This window comes from Peromyscus leucopus, chromosome 20 (assembly GCF_004664715.2).
Source record: "Peromyscus leucopus breed LL Stock chromosome 20, UCI_PerLeu_2.1, whole genome shotgun sequence".
NCBI classification, from domain to species: domain Eukaryota; kingdom Metazoa; phylum Chordata; class Mammalia; order Rodentia; family Cricetidae; genus Peromyscus; species Peromyscus leucopus.
This window is the reverse complement of record NC_051080.1, coordinates 11,470,650-11,492,478: the sequence shown is the minus strand read 5'-3', so window position 1 is coordinate 11,492,478 and position 21,829 is coordinate 11,470,650. Positions and strand designations below refer to the sequence as shown.

The 21,829-nt window shown below is 41.1% G+C and overlaps 1 protein-coding gene across 2 annotated transcripts in view; it reads left to right on the top strand.

Annotated features, from left to right (window-relative positions):
- The window catches only part of Pdzrn4 (PDZ domain containing ring finger 4), a 368,271-nt gene extending 346,870 nt beyond the window's left edge, over positions 1-21,401 (top strand). For both annotated transcript variants that reach the window (XM_028869265.2, XM_028869266.2), the window contains 4 exons: positions 1,670-1,732; positions 8,286-8,387; positions 12,870-12,986; positions 19,653-21,401. In XM_028869265.2, the coding sequence (XP_028725098.1) occupies positions 1,670-1,732; positions 8,286-8,387; positions 12,870-12,986; positions 19,653-21,170 (1,800 nt within the window). In that variant the 3' untranslated portion in view covers positions 21,171-21,401. The remainder of the gene's footprint in view (positions 1-1,669; positions 1,733-8,285; positions 8,388-12,869; positions 12,987-19,652) is intronic.
- The last annotated feature ends 428 nt before the right edge of the window (positions 21,402-21,829 follow it).

Genomic DNA, 21,829 nt, shown 5'->3' with positions numbered 1-21,829 from the left:
ACAGAAACTTCTGTAAGGGTTAGACAAACTAGATGATAATGTTCTCAGCAGCCTGAGCTTTGGTGGATACAATGTTAAAACCGTACCTAACAAACCCTGCCAACAGTTTTCTACAGAATGGCATAGAAAATGCAAGAAACCTGTAACTAACACACTTGGAGAGCAGTACAACTCTCAAAATACAGAATGGAATTTTTCTTTATCCCTTTACCAAAGATCTCGCTGCCTCCCTCCCTCCCTCATGGAAAATTCTCCAGAGTGAATTTCAATTGGCTACTTCTTTAACATGAACGGCTCCAATGATCCCTCTCACTGAGGGATGGAGGAGTAAAGAAACACATACTGAAACCTCTTCTGTAATGTGTACAGAAACAGACACTTTTATGGGTGATTTGATTACAGTTTTAAAGACAAAGTTTTGTGTGATAGATGGCTTTTTTTTTTTTTTTTGGTTTTTCGAGACAGGGTTTCTCTGTGTAGCTTTGCGCCTTTCCTGGAACTCACTTGGTAGCCCAGGCTGGCCTCGAACTCACAAAGATCCACCTGCCTCTGCCTCCCGAGTGCTGGGATTAAAGGCGTGCGCCACCACCGCCCGGCAATAGATGGCTTTTAAAAAGGGACACACTTTATGAATAATCTAATCTTTTTCACACTGATTAAGTTACTGTTTAGTATTTCCATCTGTCAGATTTGAAGCCTTTCTTTTCAGAGGTAATAAAGAAGCCACAGAACCGAACATGTGCAGTTGGAAAGAGTTGTCTTTATACCTCCTGAGTATGAGCATAGGGCCTCATCATCTTATTCTCAGGTTTTAGATGGGACTCCTGGTAAGGAAGTAACATGTAATGGTGGAACTGAACAGACCAACCTCATGCAGGACTTGAAATACTTAGACAAGAAGCTTTGATGGAACAAGCTTATGTCAATAAGTTGAAACTATCACAGGGACTGAATCAATAAAATTACCCTCAATGAACTGAAAACCATCACTCAAGTTTGGCCTGTTAAAATATTGGAACATTCTTAGTAGAGCTTTAAATATCTATTGGTTCTATTAATGCAAAGTTCATATAATTAGCACTATACGTTACATGGCACTGAGTAACAGAATGTACAGATAGGATTTTTTTTTTTAATTCTTTAACAACATAGATTAAAAAATCTCTTTTAAAATAATATACCTTGTGGGTCCAAAATCCCTTTAATAAGTATGGGCATAATATATCTATCAGCTTTCCTAATACATCTTCACCATTATTTACAGGTCACCTTAGTATAAAGTAAATTTCCTGGGTCCAGAAAAATCCTGGTGTTAATGACATCATAGCATCTTGTCAGCCAAAGATTGACAAGTGAGCTTCAGAAATGACTGAAGGGATGTGAAGGGGGAGGGCAGGGGTGGGGGAAGAGGGGATGGAAAATGACCTGCCAATGAAGCTCTGCCCCAGTCCATTTTATTGTTGTTAAGTCTAAAGAGATTCATTTACAGCTTTAAAATTAGCAATTTTCACAGAGAAAAATGGCATGCCCCCTGTCCTAAGTCAATAGTGAATGTGAGCCAATATAGTCTAAAACTACAATCTCTTAAGGTAGCATGTTTTAAAACGGCATTTTAAGCTCCTAGAAGGATATTGTATGACACTGAGGATGTATCCTTTCTCTATTACAGGTTGACCCAAATAGTATCGCTGCCAGGGATGGACGGATTCGAGAAGGGGATCGTATTTTACAAGTATGTGATGTGGTTATTTCCTCAAGTTTCCCACAGGCTGTCTAACAGCTTGGATTTTATCTTGTTTCTTACAAAACTTTAGGGGGAAAGGAGCTTGTCATTGCTTTTGCATATTATCATCCATAAAACAAGAGGCTACCCTTTGAAACACTTTCAAAGTAAAGGCGGTATGGTACCATTTCTCAAGAGTTATTAGCAAGTAATTATTGAGATACACTTCATGGAATGAGGTGGAGGAGCTTTACCTTCCAGCCCCACTCTTGGTTTTGGCACACTATTTACCTTCCTCCATGGCAAGCTCATTTTCTTATCTTGAGTTATAACTTGCTACTGTTGCAAAGGTTACAGGAGATGTGTGCGCGGTGCGCTTAGCGCAGTGATGTTAAGTGACTGGTCAACAGCAGTAGCTGTTACTCCTAACTGCAGCGATGGTGGCTTTTTTCAGAGTAAACTACTTGAACATGAATCCATGCATTCCCTTGCTATACAAGAGATCTAGAAGTCCAAAACAGCTTTAACCCATGACTTAGGAGTGAGCTACTGAGGCCAGATGGAAGAGCTGTGATTCCTTCTCCGTAAAGAAGTATAAAAACATTCCAGTTAATTGAGGAATATGAAACAGCGAGGAGATCATAGGGAGGACTGGAAAGGGTCCCATAGCCTGATGAAGGTTAACAGAAAGCCCAAGGCTCTGCTCCAAACTGCCTCTGCTCCTGGCATCTCTTCTGAGTCTTCACCTTAAAGAGTGACTGGAAATGCCAGGCGGTGGTGGCGCACGCCTTTAATCCCAGCACTCGGGAGGCAGAGCCAGGCGGATCTTTGTGAGTTTGAGGCCAGCCTGGTCTACAGAGCGAGATCCAGGAAAGGCGCAAAGCTACACAGAGAAACCCTGTCTCGAAAAAAGAAAAAAAAAAAAAAAAAGAGTGACTGGAAGAATCCACACAAAGTCTAAAATACAGGTCAACATCCAAATGAAACAGCTGAGTGGAGTTCTTAGTCACAGCTGTAAAACAGGGCGAGAGGTAATAGCATGGTAAAATAAAGGAGTGCCCACTTAAAAATCCTCAGAACTTCTAGATCTAGGAACATATCCAGAGTTCCCATTTCTCCTAGCTAGGCGAGCATGCCCAGAAAATGCTGCTGCAGTCTTGATTCCTTGCTAAAACTCTGAGCTTCAGAAATATATAAGATGCTCTTGGGGCACCCAGTCCTGTCCAAATGGGAAAACAGCAGCCCACACAGAATAGCACAGCATTATGCAGGGGTCCCTAAGCTGCCTCACCCTGCCAGCCCCCAGGGTAACCTTTTAACCCCTATCATGCTCACACTCCTGCTTTTTCTTAGCTTGCTACCACATGTCCTTTCCCCCAACAACCCTCTACTAAGGTTCTAATTAGGAAAAAATAAGAAGTATGAGTTTGTGATTATTTAAGGGTCCAAGCAGTTTCCAGAAAACTTCAAGAGCATGCAATGCAGGAAAGCTTATAAGTGGTGGCCTATAGTGAAGCAAACGGAACTGTGTCCATTGTTGGATACATTGGGGGGATAAAATGTCTGGCTGGCAATCTAGACATGGCCTTGTTTTGAGATACATGTTCAACATCTTACACACACACACACACACACACACACACACACACACACACACACACGAAACAGGCATTCAGAACAGGTGAATAAAATCTGCAGAGCAGTTTTGCTAGGGTAGCATACTTAAGAAGCTAATATTTAACACAGATATTGAAAGGCTCAAATATTCTGTTTTTCAAATAAAATGAAGGATTAACTGTATTGTTGCTTTATTATTATCTCCAAGACACTGAAATCATGTGGCTTCTTGGCTCTCAGAGGTCATTAGGCATGAACACACAGTAAGATGTTAAGTATCTGAAAAGCTTAGAAGGTTTTGTAGCCTCAACGTAGCCGTCCTATTCAGGCACGGTTTTGATGTGTTGAATCTGTCCCGTCATTTTCTGTGCTGTTCCCCTGCTGGCACTCATCTCTTCCTCCTGACATCTACTCTCCACACCCGTGCTTCCCGTTATACCATCACCTGGCTCCCTTCCAGCTTTCCAGCTAGCCATGCTCCCATAGGCAAACACTGTTTTTAAAATTACCTTTTAAAAATTGCATCCTTTAGTTCTGTGGCTAACTGGATAGAAATGGGGGGGGGGCGTTGAGGTGCATGTGTTTCCACAAGACTGCGTATTTTGAAGCTTCTAAATTCTTAGCTATTTTGTATGCAGATTTATTTTTGAAGAAAAATGCCTACAGAATAATAAGGAATTCCTTAATGGAATTAGTTCATTGAAGAAACAATGGCAGGGTTGATAAAGTGCTGTTTTCTGGCAGATTACTTTATATTCTGTGACAAATACTGCAAACTAAATGAATACACACACATCACATTAAAAAGCCTAGAATTCAATTTTGTCTCACACACATAGGAAACAAAGTGTCTTAAGGGTGATGGTAAAATTATATTAAGTAAAACTGTGACAAAATTGTACCCACAGACAAATAGCTCCCATCTGTCTGGTGAGGAGATTATGGGATACCTTATAATGAACAATTAATGACTGCTTTCCCAGGGAGAGGGCAATGGAAAAAACAGAGGAATTACTTTTTATCCATAAGGTTTCCTGGTTGGCTTTTATTTAAATGAACCTCTCGAGGGCAACTGTGACTTTAATTGTCTCTTTATGATGACCTAAGGGAAGTGTATTTATGAGCCTACACTCATTGTGAAGCTAATATTTTCTTCATCTAGCATACCACAGACTTCTTAGATGACTTCCTGATGGTATCCATTACACACACACACACACACACACACACACACACACACACACACACACACACACAGGTGGTAGACATCAGAAAGGGACCATGCAGAAGGAAAACCACAAATCAACCTCTCCAGATCATTTCCAGTTCTCATATTTTCCTCCCAAAGTGCTAGATGGTTCTGTCTGCTGCGCCATTGACAATAACTTAGATCCAACTTGTTCCTGGAATTCACCTAAAAAAAATTATAGAGCTGAAGAAGACATTTCTGAGTCAGACTGCAAGGGTTAAATGTCATACAAATAACCAGTCCCCAAAAGGAGAAAGTACCATGTTGCACCATCTCTTTGGAATCATAAGCATAGACGAGTCCCTGTAATAACAGTCCCTACTATTATGCTGGCCAAAGAGCCAGCCCTGTGCCTATGAATTGCTCCTGTGAAGGCTCTGCCAGAAGGTATGGTGGGATGACAGCATTTGAGTGAGCTGTCTGCATTCTCCGCAGTCTATCTGAACCGCCACACAGCGTGGCTTCCTATGTGGTGTTCTCCCCTTGAGCAAGGGTTTCCTCTAAGTCTTTCCTAGCCCCATCTACATCAGTATATGCTCCCCCCCATTTCTCTCTGTTATTAAATACACATGAAATGCTGTTCTCATCGTTTGCCCAAGATACTTGGGTCTTCCTGAGAAATGTCATAAGTAGTTGGATGCGAACATTTCTGATGTCCATCTGTCTCAGATACAACACTACTAAAGCCTACACAGTGGTCTATTCAAGCAGAAAAACTATTATTATGCTATATACAGACCTTTGGGCATTGCTCCCCCACACATTCACTCTCTTATGAGATCAAGCCTAAAGTGAGATTTGTGATTTATTTATCTCACTCAACACAAAGACATACCTACTTTCCCCTGCCCCAACAATACCCATTTTGAAGTGAATATTTATATATGTTGATGCACAGAAAATACAAGGTCTACATCTATTATCTACAGAGATTAACCTCATTGAGAACAAAATCTACATATTGTTTCCCTTGAGGCTCTCATCCCTTCTCATCCTGAAGCCAAACGTCCTTCAGGAACTGAGGGGAACGGACTGGCAATCCGGCTCCTCCCTGGGATGCTCTACATCTTCCCAGGAAGAGCAAGCTGTTTTCCCACAAGCAGCCCTGTCACCACAAACCATTATTTCAGGAACAGGAGCAGCTGAAGGGTGAAAGCTCTATCTGGTTCCCCTCCCTCAGATCCTTCATTCTCTGAGAGGACTCCTTGCTGAAATACATGGCCGCATTTCTTGCTTTTTATCAGTTTGAACATCAAACTAAAATCCAGAGTACACAAAAGTCTGCCAACCAGTTGGATAAAATGGCCCTTATTTTGGAAAAGAAAATAGCAAATAATATTTTAACAGCAAATTTCTGTGGTGGCCTCCTTTCATCCCAAGTGTGATTCCGAAGATGAGTGGCTTCCGCAGCAAATGATTTGTGTTTACTGGCAATCCTAGAAGCCAAAATGCAGACCACAATGAGATTACAAAGAAGAAAGCTGAGTGCCAACCACAGAAAGACGAAAAGGCAAACATGCCACCGTCTTGGTGGCTTCCAAACTGTTAAAACTACCTCTAAAATAAATACCTGTCTAGACAGAAACAGGCCTACAACTATGGATTTATTTGTAGATTTTACTGTTTTCTTTACTTAGCAGGATAAAGTTTGCCTTCACAGTGGATTAATATATGTTATTATTAATATATATATGTGTGTGTGTGTGTGTGTGTGTATATATACATACACACACAAATATATATATATATGTATATATATATATATACACACACACACACACACACACACACACATAGTGAGGGTAAAGCAACATGTGCATCTATAGGAGTATATATATACACACACACACACACACACACACACACACACACACAGTGAGGGTAAAGCAACATGTGCATCTATAGGAGTATGTGCCGATATTATGCCAGGCCCATAGTTAAGCTCTTTACCACAACCCTCTGAATAAGCCACTATGAGCATCTAGCCTAAGTTAACAAACATGATAGCAACATTAGGGTAGGAGAGATGCAGAGCAGATTGATAACAGGTGAAACTGGGTGGAGAAAGGGAAAGCATGAGTGAGTTTGAGTGAAAACTAGAGGAAGAAGTAGTGAATATTAAATCCCAGGCAAAAAAAGATGGAGATTAGCCATGGCAGAAATTACAGAACATTTAGAACAAAATATGCCTAGAACAAGACAGATGCATTGCAAATCAACTAAGAAGTCCCATGAAATGGCCAGAGGCCCTTAGGTCAAAGGAAGTAAAGGCTATAGTCTTTTAAAACAATAGTCCTAGTTTAAAAAGGGCTTATTTGAGGATTGGGAATAAGAAGCAATGCACATGAAACCCACGAATCTTGGGGCTTCTAGCTACAGACAAGCAAGAAATGAAGGTGGTACCTGTTTTGATCAGAGTATGAAATGCCTGAGAGTTGTGGGATTTTCTTCACCTGTGGTCTGCTCTCCTCAGCATCTATAATCAGAGTTTAAGGGATAAGTATTCTCTGTTGTCCAAAGGGAAATTCTAAGGCTGATTTTGCTGTTTTTCTGGTAACCCTGCCTATCCTTGTGGATCAGCCAGAATCCCAGAGACCCACAAGTGAAAATAGGAAACTACTGAAGACAAAAAAAAAAAAAAAAAAAAAAAAAAAAAAAAAAAAAAAAAAAAACTGGCTAGCATCACCACATCGCCTCTCCGTTAACTAATATAATTAGTGTTCATTTAGGCAGCTTCCTCTATGAAATTTCCACATATTTTGATAATATGCTAGAGATAAAAAATATTGCCTCTATGAATTTGAGAACTCAATAAAACAAAAATGATTATTATGCATCCAAAGGAAAATATGCTAAATTAAAAATGAATGCATCTGAACATGAAAATGTAGTTTAAGGATGCCTAGTCTATTTTTAGAACCTAGGAATGTCTGAGTGCTGTAAGATTTTTTTTTCTACATAATCGAAAGCTCACAAAAGCATGGTTTATTTCCCTCATTTTGTAAAGTCAATTGTACTTGATGCCAATATTTAAAATTTCCAAGTATATTTAAAATATTGTATTTTTTTTTTAAGAGGAAATGGGGAAGTCTTGGAAGGAGTCAGTGCTGGGAGCAGGGTCCTAAAGAGCTCTCCTCCTTTTGGATTAGACTCCTTTGGGATAGCTGGAGTGGTGTTCGGACAACTGAGTCAGACTCCCACACAAATACGAAGTGATGATCTGAGCCCCGGTCAGCAGCAGTCTGGGAGCGCAGTCCGCTCAGGGGCAATCTGCAGCTCTCTAATTGGCTCCCGGGAGCGTGCAGGATGACGGATTTCAGTTGTGGAACTGCTGGCCGCTTCCCCCAGCACTATTATCTCAGAGTGACACTTCCATTACTCTGAGCGGAGAAAGATGAACGTCACCTGTCAGGGGCTGGTTAATTGTGTTGCTAGATGTATGTTGCCAGGGCGCGGGTTGGACATTTATGAACATAACTGCTTCCTGTGATGTCCACCATCCTTCAGGGATCGATATGGCTCTTACAGCACGCGCGTGTAATTGAGTGAAGGCACTTTCCACGGAGGGGCGAAGAGGAGCCCATTGTGGGAGCTTCATTGTCCATACATTCACCATAAATGAGCTGATGTTTGCCATTTATTGTGTGCAGCATTGTGGAAATAGAAACTAATGTGCCACTTTCATTTGTTCTCTAGATAAATGGGGAAGACATCCAGAACCGGGAAGAGGCCGTGGCTCTGCTGTCTAGCGAGGAGTGTAAGAGAATTGTGCTACTGGTCGCCCGGCCCGACATACAGGTCCGAGCAAAGGGCAGGGTCTTCAGCCTGGACTTTATATTCACTGAGTTCATGAATGAATGTGTGTGCATTCCTTCTAGGCGACATCGAATCACTTCTATGGCTGTCTGTATAACCACGGATACACAACACTGGTCATCACGGCCTAACCTCACCCCCAAAAAGGTCTGCTAAAGACTCCACAAAAGGCAGCTAAGCATCTAATTTTAGGGGAAAATATAAAACGCACAAAATGGAATCCTATCTCTCTCCCCTTCTGCTTCACAGTTTCTTAAATGAATTAACAAGTGAGAAATAGTTGACTTCAGATTATTTTAAATTCTATGTAGACCCTTCCTTTAGGCGTCCATCTAAAATACATAATTGGCATATTAAGGCATCATGAAGGATCCTCTAATGAGAAAAATATTAGCATATGTAGCTATCATCTTAAATCTTCCTGAAATAACTCTCAAATGAAGTCTCTCTAGTGTACTTCCGTGGAGGACATGAGTTCTTTTCCATAATTAATGTGACAAAAACATTTTTTCTGCTGCCCCAAAATGATGCTTCAAAAGGAATACTTTTATAACTTGACAGAGGAAGATGCCATCAGAGTAAAGGAGAGGTAATGGTGGGAGAAAGGTACTTAACTCGTGTCTCTTTTCACATCCTTTTCCTGTCCCATCGAATGCAAAATGGACAGGGCACTGTCACCATCGTATCCACCTGTCAGTGGTGTGAGGGAAGTTGGTTATGTCACCATTTGTCTCCTAGGTTATTGATCTGATATTTTTCAGACTCAGTAACTACATTCTCTCTATAAATTACACCGAGTAAGTGTATTTCAATGTCAGGCTGGGTCCTGACTTGAATATAGTGGTTATAAAAGATCACTCTCTCCGCATATATTTCCTTTATGCCCTTGACCATTCTAAATGGTTCTCATAAAGTCTGCTGTAGCCTGCAGCAGAGTAAAGTTCTACACCTGAGGTCTTGGTGGTAGGAAATGAGCCCATACAACAGGCTGGGGTGCCTCCTTGCTAGGAGGGAATGTTTAAAATACATTTAAAATTGCACCAATTATCTGGAAGATTCTTTAGCCAATTACCTCACTGATCCCATTTCCTAGAAAAGAATAAAGGGGATCTATATATCAGTAGAGTCCATGGCAAGTTGAACGAATTGGGTAGCCAGCCATCCCTGTTGTAGAACGGTTTGTTAGAAGGCAATTTCCTGCCTTTCCATGTAGCTGCTGGGGAACTCATGAATTGAAAATTGAAGCATTTTCCAGAGTGGTCATAACAGGCAATAGAAATAATAGATATTAATGTCTTAAGACTGAACCTTGCTACTGTTTGTCAGATGCACCTGGCTGGCAGAGGTAACTATCTGGCTCACCCTCCTGAGCTTTCCCCTGCAAGAGTAAATGTTGGAGGGTAAATCATCAAATCAGACTCTTTCTGTCTTGATGACAGTCTCTGATGCCACACAACACCATGCCACCTGTCCAAACCAGGATTGCCTTCACCCTTGGTCCTGAAAAAAAGCTCCATATGCTACTAGAAAAGACACAATTGCTTTGAAACTTGGATTTCCAGTGAAATCATCCAAGAAAATTCATCTTAACACTATACCTTTAAAATAGAATTTACAAGGTACAGGCTGTAGTTGGGGGTGGGGGGAGGGAGGCAGACAAATCCTATTTTTCCATCTGCTATCTTTGTCTATCAAATTCAGCATATCTTGTTGCATCATGAGTGTATATTTTATGCAGGGAGAATGAGGAAGCACACTATTTGTGTGCTTTCCTTAACGTGTTTAAAAATGTTTCGAATGCTTTCCAGATTCTTGGAAATGATCTATGTGCTTGCTGGGGGCAGTATTGTGCATCTGTGCAATATTTTTAAATAACTCATTTCCTTCATCCCCTGTCACCTTTCTTTCATTTCCTGCCCATTTTCTTCCTCAGACCATTAAAGATATTGCTTTTCTATCCCATTCCCCTCGGGAGACGGGGGCAGCGAGGGCTCTCGGAGAAACTTGGAATCACTACTTTTGAGACGGTGTGCTCTGTCCTTTCTCTGCAGCGCTATGTATGACCTACTTTGTGCGGACACAGGGCCCTGTCCTAGGAAAGTGATCCTTCCTTCCTTGCAGCTCTGCTCAAGGAGCACATAGACCACAGATGAATGAGTTTGCAGAGGTGCAGCAGAGGGAGAGGGAGCAAGGGCAGCCCTCCATTCCTACTGCATTGTGTGCCCCAACATAGAAGACACACAGGCACCCACAGCTGGTGACTTAGCCAGAGGGAGTCATCTCTACCTTGTTCTCAGCTTTCTCACCACTTCGTTTGACCCTCAGAAGACTGTTCCTATATAATAATTGAGAAGTATCTAGCTTTGACCTGATTAAAGAAAACTATCCTTGCAGTGTGTGTAAGAAGCAAACATTCTTAGCTTGAGATAATTTTGTTTGGAGTTGGATTCTGCCACTTCATGGCTCAAGAAAAAAAAGAACTAAATAGTTCTTAGTTAGCATAGTCACTTGGACGTCCTTTCTCGGCCACATTAAGAAAAATGAGGACAGATAAATTTGCCCTTACTTTGGCATGCAGTTAGATCCAGGGTGATGTAAGTTCTGTATGGGCTTTAATGGCCAGCATGGATCCCTATGTTCTAGTTTGCTTTCTGTTAATGTCATGAACACTAGAACCAAAAGCAATTTGGGGAGGGAAGGATTGTTTGCTTGTTTGTTTTACCCCATCATGGAGGGAGACCAGGGCAAGAGCTCAAGGCAGGACCTTGGAGGCAGGAGCTGTAGCAGAGACCACAGAGGATGCTGCACGCAGGCTTGCTCAAGTACCTTCCCTAATACAACATAGGCCCACCTCCCCAGGCATGGTCCTCCTACATTAATTAACAACTAAAAGAAATGTCCCCCCAAACATGCCAGTTTGGTTGAGGCAATTCCTTAGTGGCTTTTCCCTCTCCTGGGTGTTTTGCCAAAACAAATGTTAACTACCTATGACACCATGATCTGCCCTCTATTCACTTAACAAATGCCCTTCATGTGTGTGAATGCTTATGGTACCATTTAATCTCCTATTTTCAAGTTTGTTTGTTTGTTTTAAGTTTTAAGACATTCACTTGTCTTTAAAGGTTTCTTATTGAAAAACACGCCCAGCTATTGTCCTTTTGTGCTCATTTGACACCTGTTTTCTTTATAGCACAGAGTAAAGCAGAGTTTTGATAACAGTTCAGGTCATTGAATGAGCCTAAACAGTTAATTTATGTACTCCAACTCCAGACATCCACTTGGAGGCCAATTAGCTGCATTGGCTGTCAACAGCAATCATATTGTGATGGTTATCTATGGCTTCCTACTTTACTTTGTATGAGGAAGCCAATGGGGTTTGTCTGAGTGAGTGCTGAATGAGCCTCACATGAACACTGACATCTATTACCCACAAACAAAATTGTACCCCACTCCATTACCTTTAAATGCCATGCTGCCCAGGATCCCTAGGACAAATAGACATGATGGGAGCTGTGCTGTATGTGCTTAACATGTTTGAGGCCCTGAGTAATTTTCAGAACCCTGTGAATAAACAGGCACAGCCATGATTGGGTTTTTTTTTCCTCTAAAGAATTTAGGTGCCAACAAGATAAAGTCACTTATCACCAAGCCTGATGACCTGAGTTTGATTCCCAAAAACCACCCTATGCCAAGAGAGAGCTTAGTCCTACAAAAAGATGTCCTCTGACTTTCCTATGGGCCCCATGGAATGTGGACACATACAGATTCGCACACACACACAGTATGATAGAGTAGAGACAGAGACAGACAGAGACAGACAGACAGTAAATAAATAACCAAACAACTAAATAAATAAATATTTGGGTGACTGGTTTTTAGTTTTTGGATTTTTAAAAATTCTTTCCTTCTCTTTTTTACAGATAAAAATCATTGCTGTCTATCAATTCTTTTATGACAAACTTCCACCTTGCTAACTTGAGTCACCCAATGAAAAATAAAAAAAAAGCAGGATGAGGGTAAAATCTGCTTGTTGGGGGTACTTTGTATACAGGCACACTGGGGGACGTTGTTAAGGGTAAAAGCCCAATTGTCTCATAGCCCTATCAGAACTACTGCAGTTCTTTTAACCCAGGGCTGCGGGAGATAATGAGCATGCCAGCTGTGGATTATGCAGTATGCTTTTCATAGGTTTTGAAAGAAGGTAATGTTCTGTGCTGTGGGATTTACTCAGTTATGAGAGAAAAATCTAAAGCTGTTTCAGTAGAGGATAAAAGGCCTAAGAATCCTTTTCTTTTTTCCTTTTTGTCTCACCTTTTCTTCTTTCTGAGGGGTGACTATAGGGGGCTGCCGCTCTGAAGAGAATCACTGATAAAGGGAGCCGGTTGGCAGTCAGCTTCGAGGCTTGCCCTATTTTAGCATGGGTCTCACCAACATAATGTAACGTACTAATGTGCTCCTTTGCAGCTGGATGAAGGCTGGCTGGAAGATGAAAGGAATGAATTCTTAGAGGAGTTAAACTCAGAGATGCTGGAGGAAGAACATAATGAAGGAGCCCAGCACACAGCCAATGAGTTGCAGCAGGTAGGGCCACCCAGCTGAACAGCATTATTGGAAATGCCGCTAGTTTGCTTTAATGGGGAAGAAAACACAGTCAAAAGGTATGATCAAACATCTCTGTCATCATAATCTTTTTGAGCAAATGATCTTCTCAAATGAAGCAGAAGGAATAGGTATCTTTTCTATTAAGAAGATTTCCAGGTTGGAAAGCCAGAGGACTATTGTTAATATAATACAGTAGCTTTAAGATGTTGAAATAGGTAGTCCTCAACATAATTTCCAGAAACTTAATAGTAAGTGTGTGTGTTGCATTTGGATATGCTAGCTAGGAACAACCAGTTGTCAACCATGGGGTAACTTCAAAAATGGAAGTTTGAACTTTACAGTGTAAATGTTTCTGTATGAAGAGCAAAGCTGTAAACAGAAGAAGGTGTGATGTGAGGGTGTGTGTACTTCATGGGTTAATCACACCTGTGTACTCCTGAACAACCATAAAGGTGACCTTTGGCCCCATGGCTGCTATATGCATATCCCACAGCATGATTTGAGGTGATTGACATCATGTTGTCTTAAGGACACATACTCATTCAACAAAAATTTGCACTCTTAATATGTTCCAAGTACTATTTTTGCTACTGAGAATGTTTAAAAAAAATAAGAGTTCCTGATCTTAATTCATAACGAGGGAAGATCACAGTGTGGCTATGGCAGAGTGAGTCTAGGAGCCTTCTTATTTTTATTATTTTCACACTATGTCAAAACAAGACTATATGACCTAGATTCTTATTCTAATTCATGTCCTTCATCAGCCTGACATAATCTTGTTAACATTTCTCTGTCAATTTACCAATTTCTTTAATTATCATCCTATTCCCAACATTAATTATTAACTCATCCTAAAAGATAAAAAAAAAAAAAAACTCCTGACAGGTTTAACCATGTGAAGCGTAGACATTCTAACACCTCACCAAGCTGAATAATGAAGTATGTTTTCATGCTACCATTTCACACAAAATGTAGTAACTAAACCCAGAGACAGCAAACTACACCATCAACACAGCCAGGAGTGATGTGGATCAGAGTTGTTCCTGGCCATCTACTAGTCAGTGCTTCGAAGTGCTGCTGCCGGGCGGTCGTTGTTTTGCAGTACAGGTGGGGTTGGAATTTTTATGTATGACTTCAACACCAGCCACAAATAAAGATATCTTTTGTCGGCAGCTGTTGCTTACACACAAGAAAATCCTTGCTGCAGGCTTTTTTCTTTCTTCGATACAAAATGTAACCTGATACAGAATTGACATTGGGTGGTTGGAATAAAGAAGTAAGGGAGAGATCCTGTCTAGGTAAAGTGATACAGTGCCAAATGCTGCCTACTCATCAGGTGTGATACAAATGGGAGGGCTTGTGAAGGAACACCAAATATCCCTGAGGGTAGATGCTCATTGTGTGGAAATTTTTCTTCAGCGTAAGACTGAAAACCGATGAGAAGGACAGAAACCTTTAAAAATGCCTTTTGCACTTCTAAGCAATAATATTGCATTAGAAATGTCCTGTCAGAAACACTGTCTGTCACAGTCATAATTCCAGAGGGCAGTGATAAATGACAGCAAATCATTATGTTAACAGCAAGGAACTCTGGGATTGAAATGGAAATTTTCATTTTCACGGTTTTTCATAGACCAGTGACGATGAACGCAAAGTTAACTTAAATTTGGAGGCACATGAATGAACACTTTCTACCAAGGTTAACTTTCCACACTATCTTGGGTTGGACAGCTACTGAGAGTCACTGTATGGCGATTCTCACAACATGGTTTGTATCTTTCCAACTGTATGTAAAGTACCAAAAATACTGGTCTTTCTGCATTGTCTCGAGTCCTTATAAGATGTGAGAATGTTCTTATTGTAAGGACTGTTACATATAAACTGAAACTCTCAGAAGTAACATGTCCATCAAGGGCATAGTGGGTGAGGTACAGCATGTAGCCCTTCTCAGACAGAGTCAGGGATGGGGCTAAGAATGGCTTTCCTTTGATAATTATAATTTTTTATCAGTAAGACATTTAAAATCAGTGTGCTCATAACAAAAAAGGGAACTTACTTTAGGGAAAGCTTGAGAATCCTAGAATTAAGGATAGATGGCTATATTTCCCTCATTGTTTATATGATATTACTTTTGGGAAACAAAATAGCAATTATCTAGAGAGAGCTTTTCAATTTATTTTAGAGTACTTTTATTAATCCATCTATTCTTTCTTACCATGAGTTTAATTGTATTTAGTTATTAGTTTAACTGGCTAGAGTAAGGAGATGGATCGCAGATTCATGTAGATTCACACATAAGGAAAACAATGTAGAAAGCACAATGTGGAACACTGATACGTGGTAAGGAAAGAGTAATGGGCCATTGATAAGTTGTTCTATAGGAAAGTAAAAATTATGGAGTAAAATTATATGTATCCATATACACAACATATATGCATACTAGATATTCCATATATATCAAAACATATTTTCAATATTATATGCATGCCTGCTAATGAGTATTGCTCAAATTTTTCTGGAAACTTTCCATTTTTTACTTGTGTTATTGGGAAAGGGGTCACTGTTCAGTGGGTGCAGAAGCCAATACTATGGCTTCAGACTTTTACAGAATAAAAAAGCTGTATTGTCTGGGCAACCAGTGAAGAGGCCAGGAGCTAATGCAGGGCTCAAACATGCCTCTGTGATGAGTTAATTTGGGGGGATCTCTAGGAACTAGGAAGGAGGAAGTTGTCCTAGTTAGGGTTACTATTGCTGTGATGAAACACCATGACCAAAGCAATTTGGAGAGAAAAGGATTTAATGTAGCTTACACTTCCACATCACTATTCATCATCAAAGGGAGTCAGGACAGGAACTCAGAGCAGGAACCTGAAGGCAAGAACTGAGGCAGAGGCCATGAAGGGTTGATGCTTACTAGCTTGCTCCTATGGCTTCCTCAGCCAGTATATTTTTTAATAAAACCCAGGACTATCAGCCCAGGGATGGTGGCACTACCCACAATGGACTGGGCCTTCCCACATCAATCATTAATTTAAAAAAAAAATGCCCTACAGCTAGATCTTATTGTAGCATTTTCTTAATTGAGGTTCCCTCCTTTCAAATGAGTCTAGTTTGTGTCAAGTTGACATAAAAATAGCCAGGACACTTACTGACTCGACAGCATGCCTCAACATTGGCTGCACAATTATGTGTGGGCAGTTACTTTCTATACAAGGCATCTTGAGTACATGACATGGTTGTGCTAACAACCTGGATCCTTCTGCTCATATCCTGTCTTGAAAAAGCTGGTTCTAATACATAATAGTCACTAATGAAAGACTTTAATTCTTTTTCTGGAAGATATCCTCAGAACTTTATTAGTTAAGAAAATTATACCCAGATGTATCCAGGTCAGAGGTAATTTCAGTCCTTTGTCTTTATTTATTCTTCAATCTTGAAAATTTGGTGAGGACTACTATTGCTACTTCCTATTGAATTAGGGTCTAGTTAAGTGGTTAGATTTGGGGTTGAGGAGTAAGCCCTGTGTGCAGGGAAAGAATCATAAATTGGTGGTCATCATTGTGTTTATGCAATCCATACAAGTTATGAACCTTAAAAGAAGTCAGATGCTCATGCCTAGAGATAGAATCATCATAAACTACAGGGAAGAGCACAGGAAGAAACCTGGCAGAGCAAAAAGCCAAATGAAGACACCTAGAAATGAGATGGGAAGCCAACCATGGTCAAGGGATAGAATCACCTTTTGGGGTTATACTAGCGTATAGTATAGTATAAAACCTTAGCTGCTTCTAATTCCATTTCTTGGGATATGTTAATATACATGTGAATGCTAGTGTTCATCATATCACAGACTACAGTGTTATTGTGAAGCTACTAAGTCTAGCACAATTACTATCAGAGGACCAACAGGTGGGAGATTCATCACGGGCCTGCAGGCATTTTCATTTGTCATATGTTACACTGATATCTTTCTGGAGTCCAGTTTTGCCCCTCACTGGGCTCTTTAGCCAGTGAGAGATCAGACATGGATGCTGAAGTTCTTATTTTTCCAGAGAAGCAACTTAACCCAATAAATCATTTACAATAATATTTAGAATAACAGATCCCTCTCCAGTTTCTAAAGCCATGTAGTGCTTGCTGATGGTATTTAGTTGACGTTTATTTTTTCCTGAGTTGTTGCTAGAAGAGCACAGAGTAGTGTGTGTGTGAAGGTACAAGCCTCTTTGACTTTGCTCTCACGGCAATAAGACATTTAGAAGAAATGTTCTCAAGCCAAGGATGCCTGTTGTACCTTGCTAAGTCCTATTTGCTCTTCTTTTCTGTTGATAACAGACATTGTATCAAAGAACTAAGCAAGCATCACTGTGTAATGAACTGAAGACCTATAGAGTCTTGATATGCACAACGATAAAAATTTAAGAGGGAAATATGAAATAAATAAGCAAAAACCCCATGTTACAGTCTAGCTTTAAACAAAGAAACATAATTTTCTGTAGCCATGCCAATTTTTATCAAAGAAAACCCAACTTTTTCGTGAATTTAGTTTTCCCTAAGAATTGTATTTAAAAGGACTCCTTCCCCTAAGGATCAGGTCTCCTTGCAGAAAGAGGAAGCAGAACTCATGTAAGAGACTGTGGGCTAGACTGTCTCCTGTGAGACGGCATCTTTCTATATGGCAAGGAAGCTGTACCTGTGAGAGCTCACTAATGGAATGTGAGCATCTAAGTAAGACCTGCATAATGACAACACCAGGTAACATGCCACAGCAGATCGGGGAACACTCACAAGGCCTGACCCCTAGATGAAGAGCTGCAAAGGTTGCTGAGTGAGGGAGAATCGTTCTTTCCAGTCCCGATAGGTTATCAAATCTTAAGCAGTCAGCCCGAAACACATGTGCACATGAGCAACATAAACAGAGCCAGAAGGTTGCGTTTACACACACACACACACACACACACACACACACACACACACACACACCTAACAATACAAATTAAAAAAGACTAGGTCATGAAGTTGAGAAGCAGTGGTGGGGGAGGGGGCACAAGAGGAGTTGGATGGGAAAGAAGGGTGGAAATGATGGAATACAGTCCTCATACATAAAACTGTAAGAAAATAAATAAAAGTAATAATATTAAAATTTAAAGTAAGAGAGGATTCCTTAGGAGCCTTTTCAGTGTATTTGAGTTCAAATATTTTGGAGGAGAAGCAAGTGTAGGTGACAAAACACAATAGTAACCAGTAGAATTTTGGTAAGAATTAACTGTTGACCAAAAAACAAGTAGTTACTTTCACACACACAGCATTTTAAAATAATAGTCACGATTGGTGGGAGAGTACCAGGACTACCCAAGTTTTATAGACTAAGAACAAATACAGAACTTGAGACTCTCTTGTAGTTTCAGACACAGAGAATTGAGATTCTGGATTCCTATCAGTGTGTTAATGTTCATCTTTTAGAGATGTACCTAAACAATCTTTTCCTAACTATAGCCAACCTGGTAAAACACAAACCCTCTGCAGGATTTTTTTCTGTAGAAGGTTTGCCCTGTATGGACTCTCTATGACTGCTCAGAGCCCCTCTGACTTATTTAGGTCCCCTAATTGTCTTCCTTTCTTCTTCCCAACCTAGACCAATTTGATCATGTCACCTAAAATTCTTTCTTGTCCACAAACATTGTCTTCTGTTTTTCTTGTCAAAAGATATCTTAATTTCGACAGAGACAGAGCTTGGGAGGTTCCAACATGGCATGCTAACATGGGTCTAATATATTGTGATGCCAGCCCTACTGTCTTCAGTAAAGTTTCCCCTGAGTTTACATTGTGGAAATCCTTCTGACAAACGCACTCTGACACCAATGACAGTGACAAGAGGCTATGTCACTGGTGGACCAAACCTAGGACAGCTTCTGAGAGGCTTTGGTCCTGGGTCCAGTCCGTATTTCCATTTTATACCCTAAAACCACAAGTTAGGGTGGGCAAGCAAACGAGATTTTACAGAAGCATGTAAGGGAGTCAGCAGGTTGTTAAGGGCAACGGCCCATTGTTTCAGCTATTTCTTCCAGGTCATCCTGTATCAGCGAGCAAGTAAAGTCATGCTTGGCAAATGGGCAGGACAAGTTGTGCTCTAAGTAAATCACTAAATAAGTCAATAAATCAGTGTTGGATAATTGGTCCTTTCTACCTTATTCTACTCCATTTAAGGAAAGTTAAAAAGCAGCAATAGTTAGGTGACTGTGACTACCAAGCACTAGACCACTGAATTGCTAAAGAACATGAAGATATTCTGTCTTCTCTTGTGTGTTTTCACCGGAAAAGTTCAGGTTCATGTCATGTATATTTTCACCCCCCGTTTCCCAGACAGAAAAGCCTGAAGAAGGTAAAGATCCTTTAGTTTCCAGGTACCCTGTCTCATTTATACCCAGTGAGTGTTATAAGCATAATGAAAGAAGTGCTTATTCCCTCTATGTCGCTGCACAGAAGGCTGTCACGAGCTAATTGTCTTCATTTCTAAAATTAGTATGCATGCTACAGTTAGAGCTGCATCTAGGAATCGCGCCTTAGCCGGGAAGCAATGTTTTTCAGGCAAGTGTACAACAGCCTGTGTTTGTTCACAATGACTTCTTGGGATCTCTTTATTTTCAGCCAAAGAAGCAGGAAGAAGAGGAAGGTACAACAGACACGGCGACATCTTCTTCCAACAATCAGGAGAAGGACAGTGGAGTCGGGCGCACCGACGAGAGCTTGCGGAACGACGAGAGCTCGGAGCAGGAGAATGTGGTCGAGGGCCCCCACAGCACATCTTTGAAGAGCAAGAGAGAGCTGGGGCAGAGCCAAGACACGCTAGGAAGCCTCGAGCTTCAGGGTCACGAGAGCTTTGCTGGTGGAGAGTGCCTGGACTCGGACTGCGCCAGCAACCATGAGGTATGTGAAGGGTTCCAGCAGCTGTTGGAGCTGAAGATTCGAAACCACGGAGACTATGACCTGTACTACTCAAGCAGCACAATTGAATGCAACCAGGGGCAGCAGGATGGGGTGGAGCATGAGCTGCAGCTGCTGAACGAAGAGCTGAGAAACATTGAGCTGGAGTGTCAGAATATCATGCAGGCTCACAGGCTCCAGAAAGTGACGGACCAATACGGAGACATCTGGGCACTGCATGACGGAGGATTCCGAAATTACAACACCAGCCTGGATACGCAAAGGGGGAAACTGGATGACATCATGGAGCATCCAGAAAAGTCAGACAAGGACAGCTCAAGTGCATACAACACAGCTGAGAGCTGCCGAAGCACGCCACTGACTATAGACCGATCCCCTGACAGTTCCCTCCCAAGAATGATCAACCTTGCCAATAAGAAAAACCTAAGAAGCACAATGACAGCCCATCAGTCCCCCTCCAGACCGAGCACCAAGGAATACACATCTACCCACGTCAAAACCACCGACGAAGGCTGCAGTATTGAAAGTCTGGAGAAGAGTCTAGAAAACCACCAGCTTCCAGATCAGGAGAACACAGTCAATGAGCGCACTCCATACCTCTCTCCCTACCACAGCTCCGCCTACAGATACGCCAACATCCCGGCACATGCCCGGCACTATCAAAGCTACATGCAGTTAATTCAGCAGAAATCTGCCGTGGAGTACGCCCAGAGTCAGCTCAGTTTGGTGAGCATGTGTAAGGAATCGCAAAAGGGCTCAGAGCCCAAGATGGAATGGAAGGTAAAAATTAGGAGTGACGGGACCCGGTACATAACCAAGAGGCCAGTGCGAGACCGAATTCTGAAGGAACGTGCCTTAAAGATCAAGGAGGAGCGGAGTGGCATGACCACAGATGATGACACCATGAGTGAGATGAAAATGGGGCGCTACTGGAGCAAGGAGGAGAGAAAGCAGCATCTGGTGCGGGCCAAGGAGCAGCGCCGGCGCCGGGAGTTCATGATGCGGAGCCGGCTGGAGTGTCTCAAGGAGAGCCCGCAGAGCAGCGGCGAGGGCAAGAAGGAGCTGAGCATCATTGAACTGAGCCACAAAAAGATGATGAAGAAGCGAAACAAGAAAATTTTGGATAACTGGATGACAATCCAAGAACTGATGACCCATGGAGCCAAGTCTCCCGATGGCACGAGAGTCCATAATGCCTTTCTGTCGGTGACCACCGTATGACCAGGCAAATGGGACACGTGGCCCGGAGCGCACGCTACCTGTTTCGGTAGAGTATGATTGCCTCGTTCAATGTGGCATTTTTATATATATTTTGTGACTTTACAGTTTAAATTTTTTGTAAGCAAAAATACCTGGTACTTTTTAATTTGTTTTTCATATGCTGGTACCTTCTTTGGCTATTATCTTTCCTTAACTTGTGATATATTCATAGCAGTCATTTATAGAAAAAAATAAAACAATGAAAAAACAAAGGAAAGAAAAAAATCGAACAAAAAACTAAGGACCTAATTAATTTCCTATTTTAATGTATCTATTGTAAGTTAAAATCTGGATTTATTTCTCTAATTTTCTTATTTCCTATTTTAATAATTCAATGCCAAAACATGTCTATGCTTCCTTCCTGGCATAGTGTATACTAAGTCAAATCTGCTAATAAACTACATGCCACATCTTGTCTTATACATGAAGTAACACCCCTTTTAACATCCTGTTGTACATTTAACACATTAATGGCAGTTGTCTTTGTCTCAGTAAAGTGTGGGTGGACAATCTTCCTGTGATATGTAGTGACACTGGTCATGTAGCTAGATAATTGTGGTAACTTGTGACAATAAGAAAATAAATTATTGATTATCCTTAAGAAAAGTTATCAAGGATTG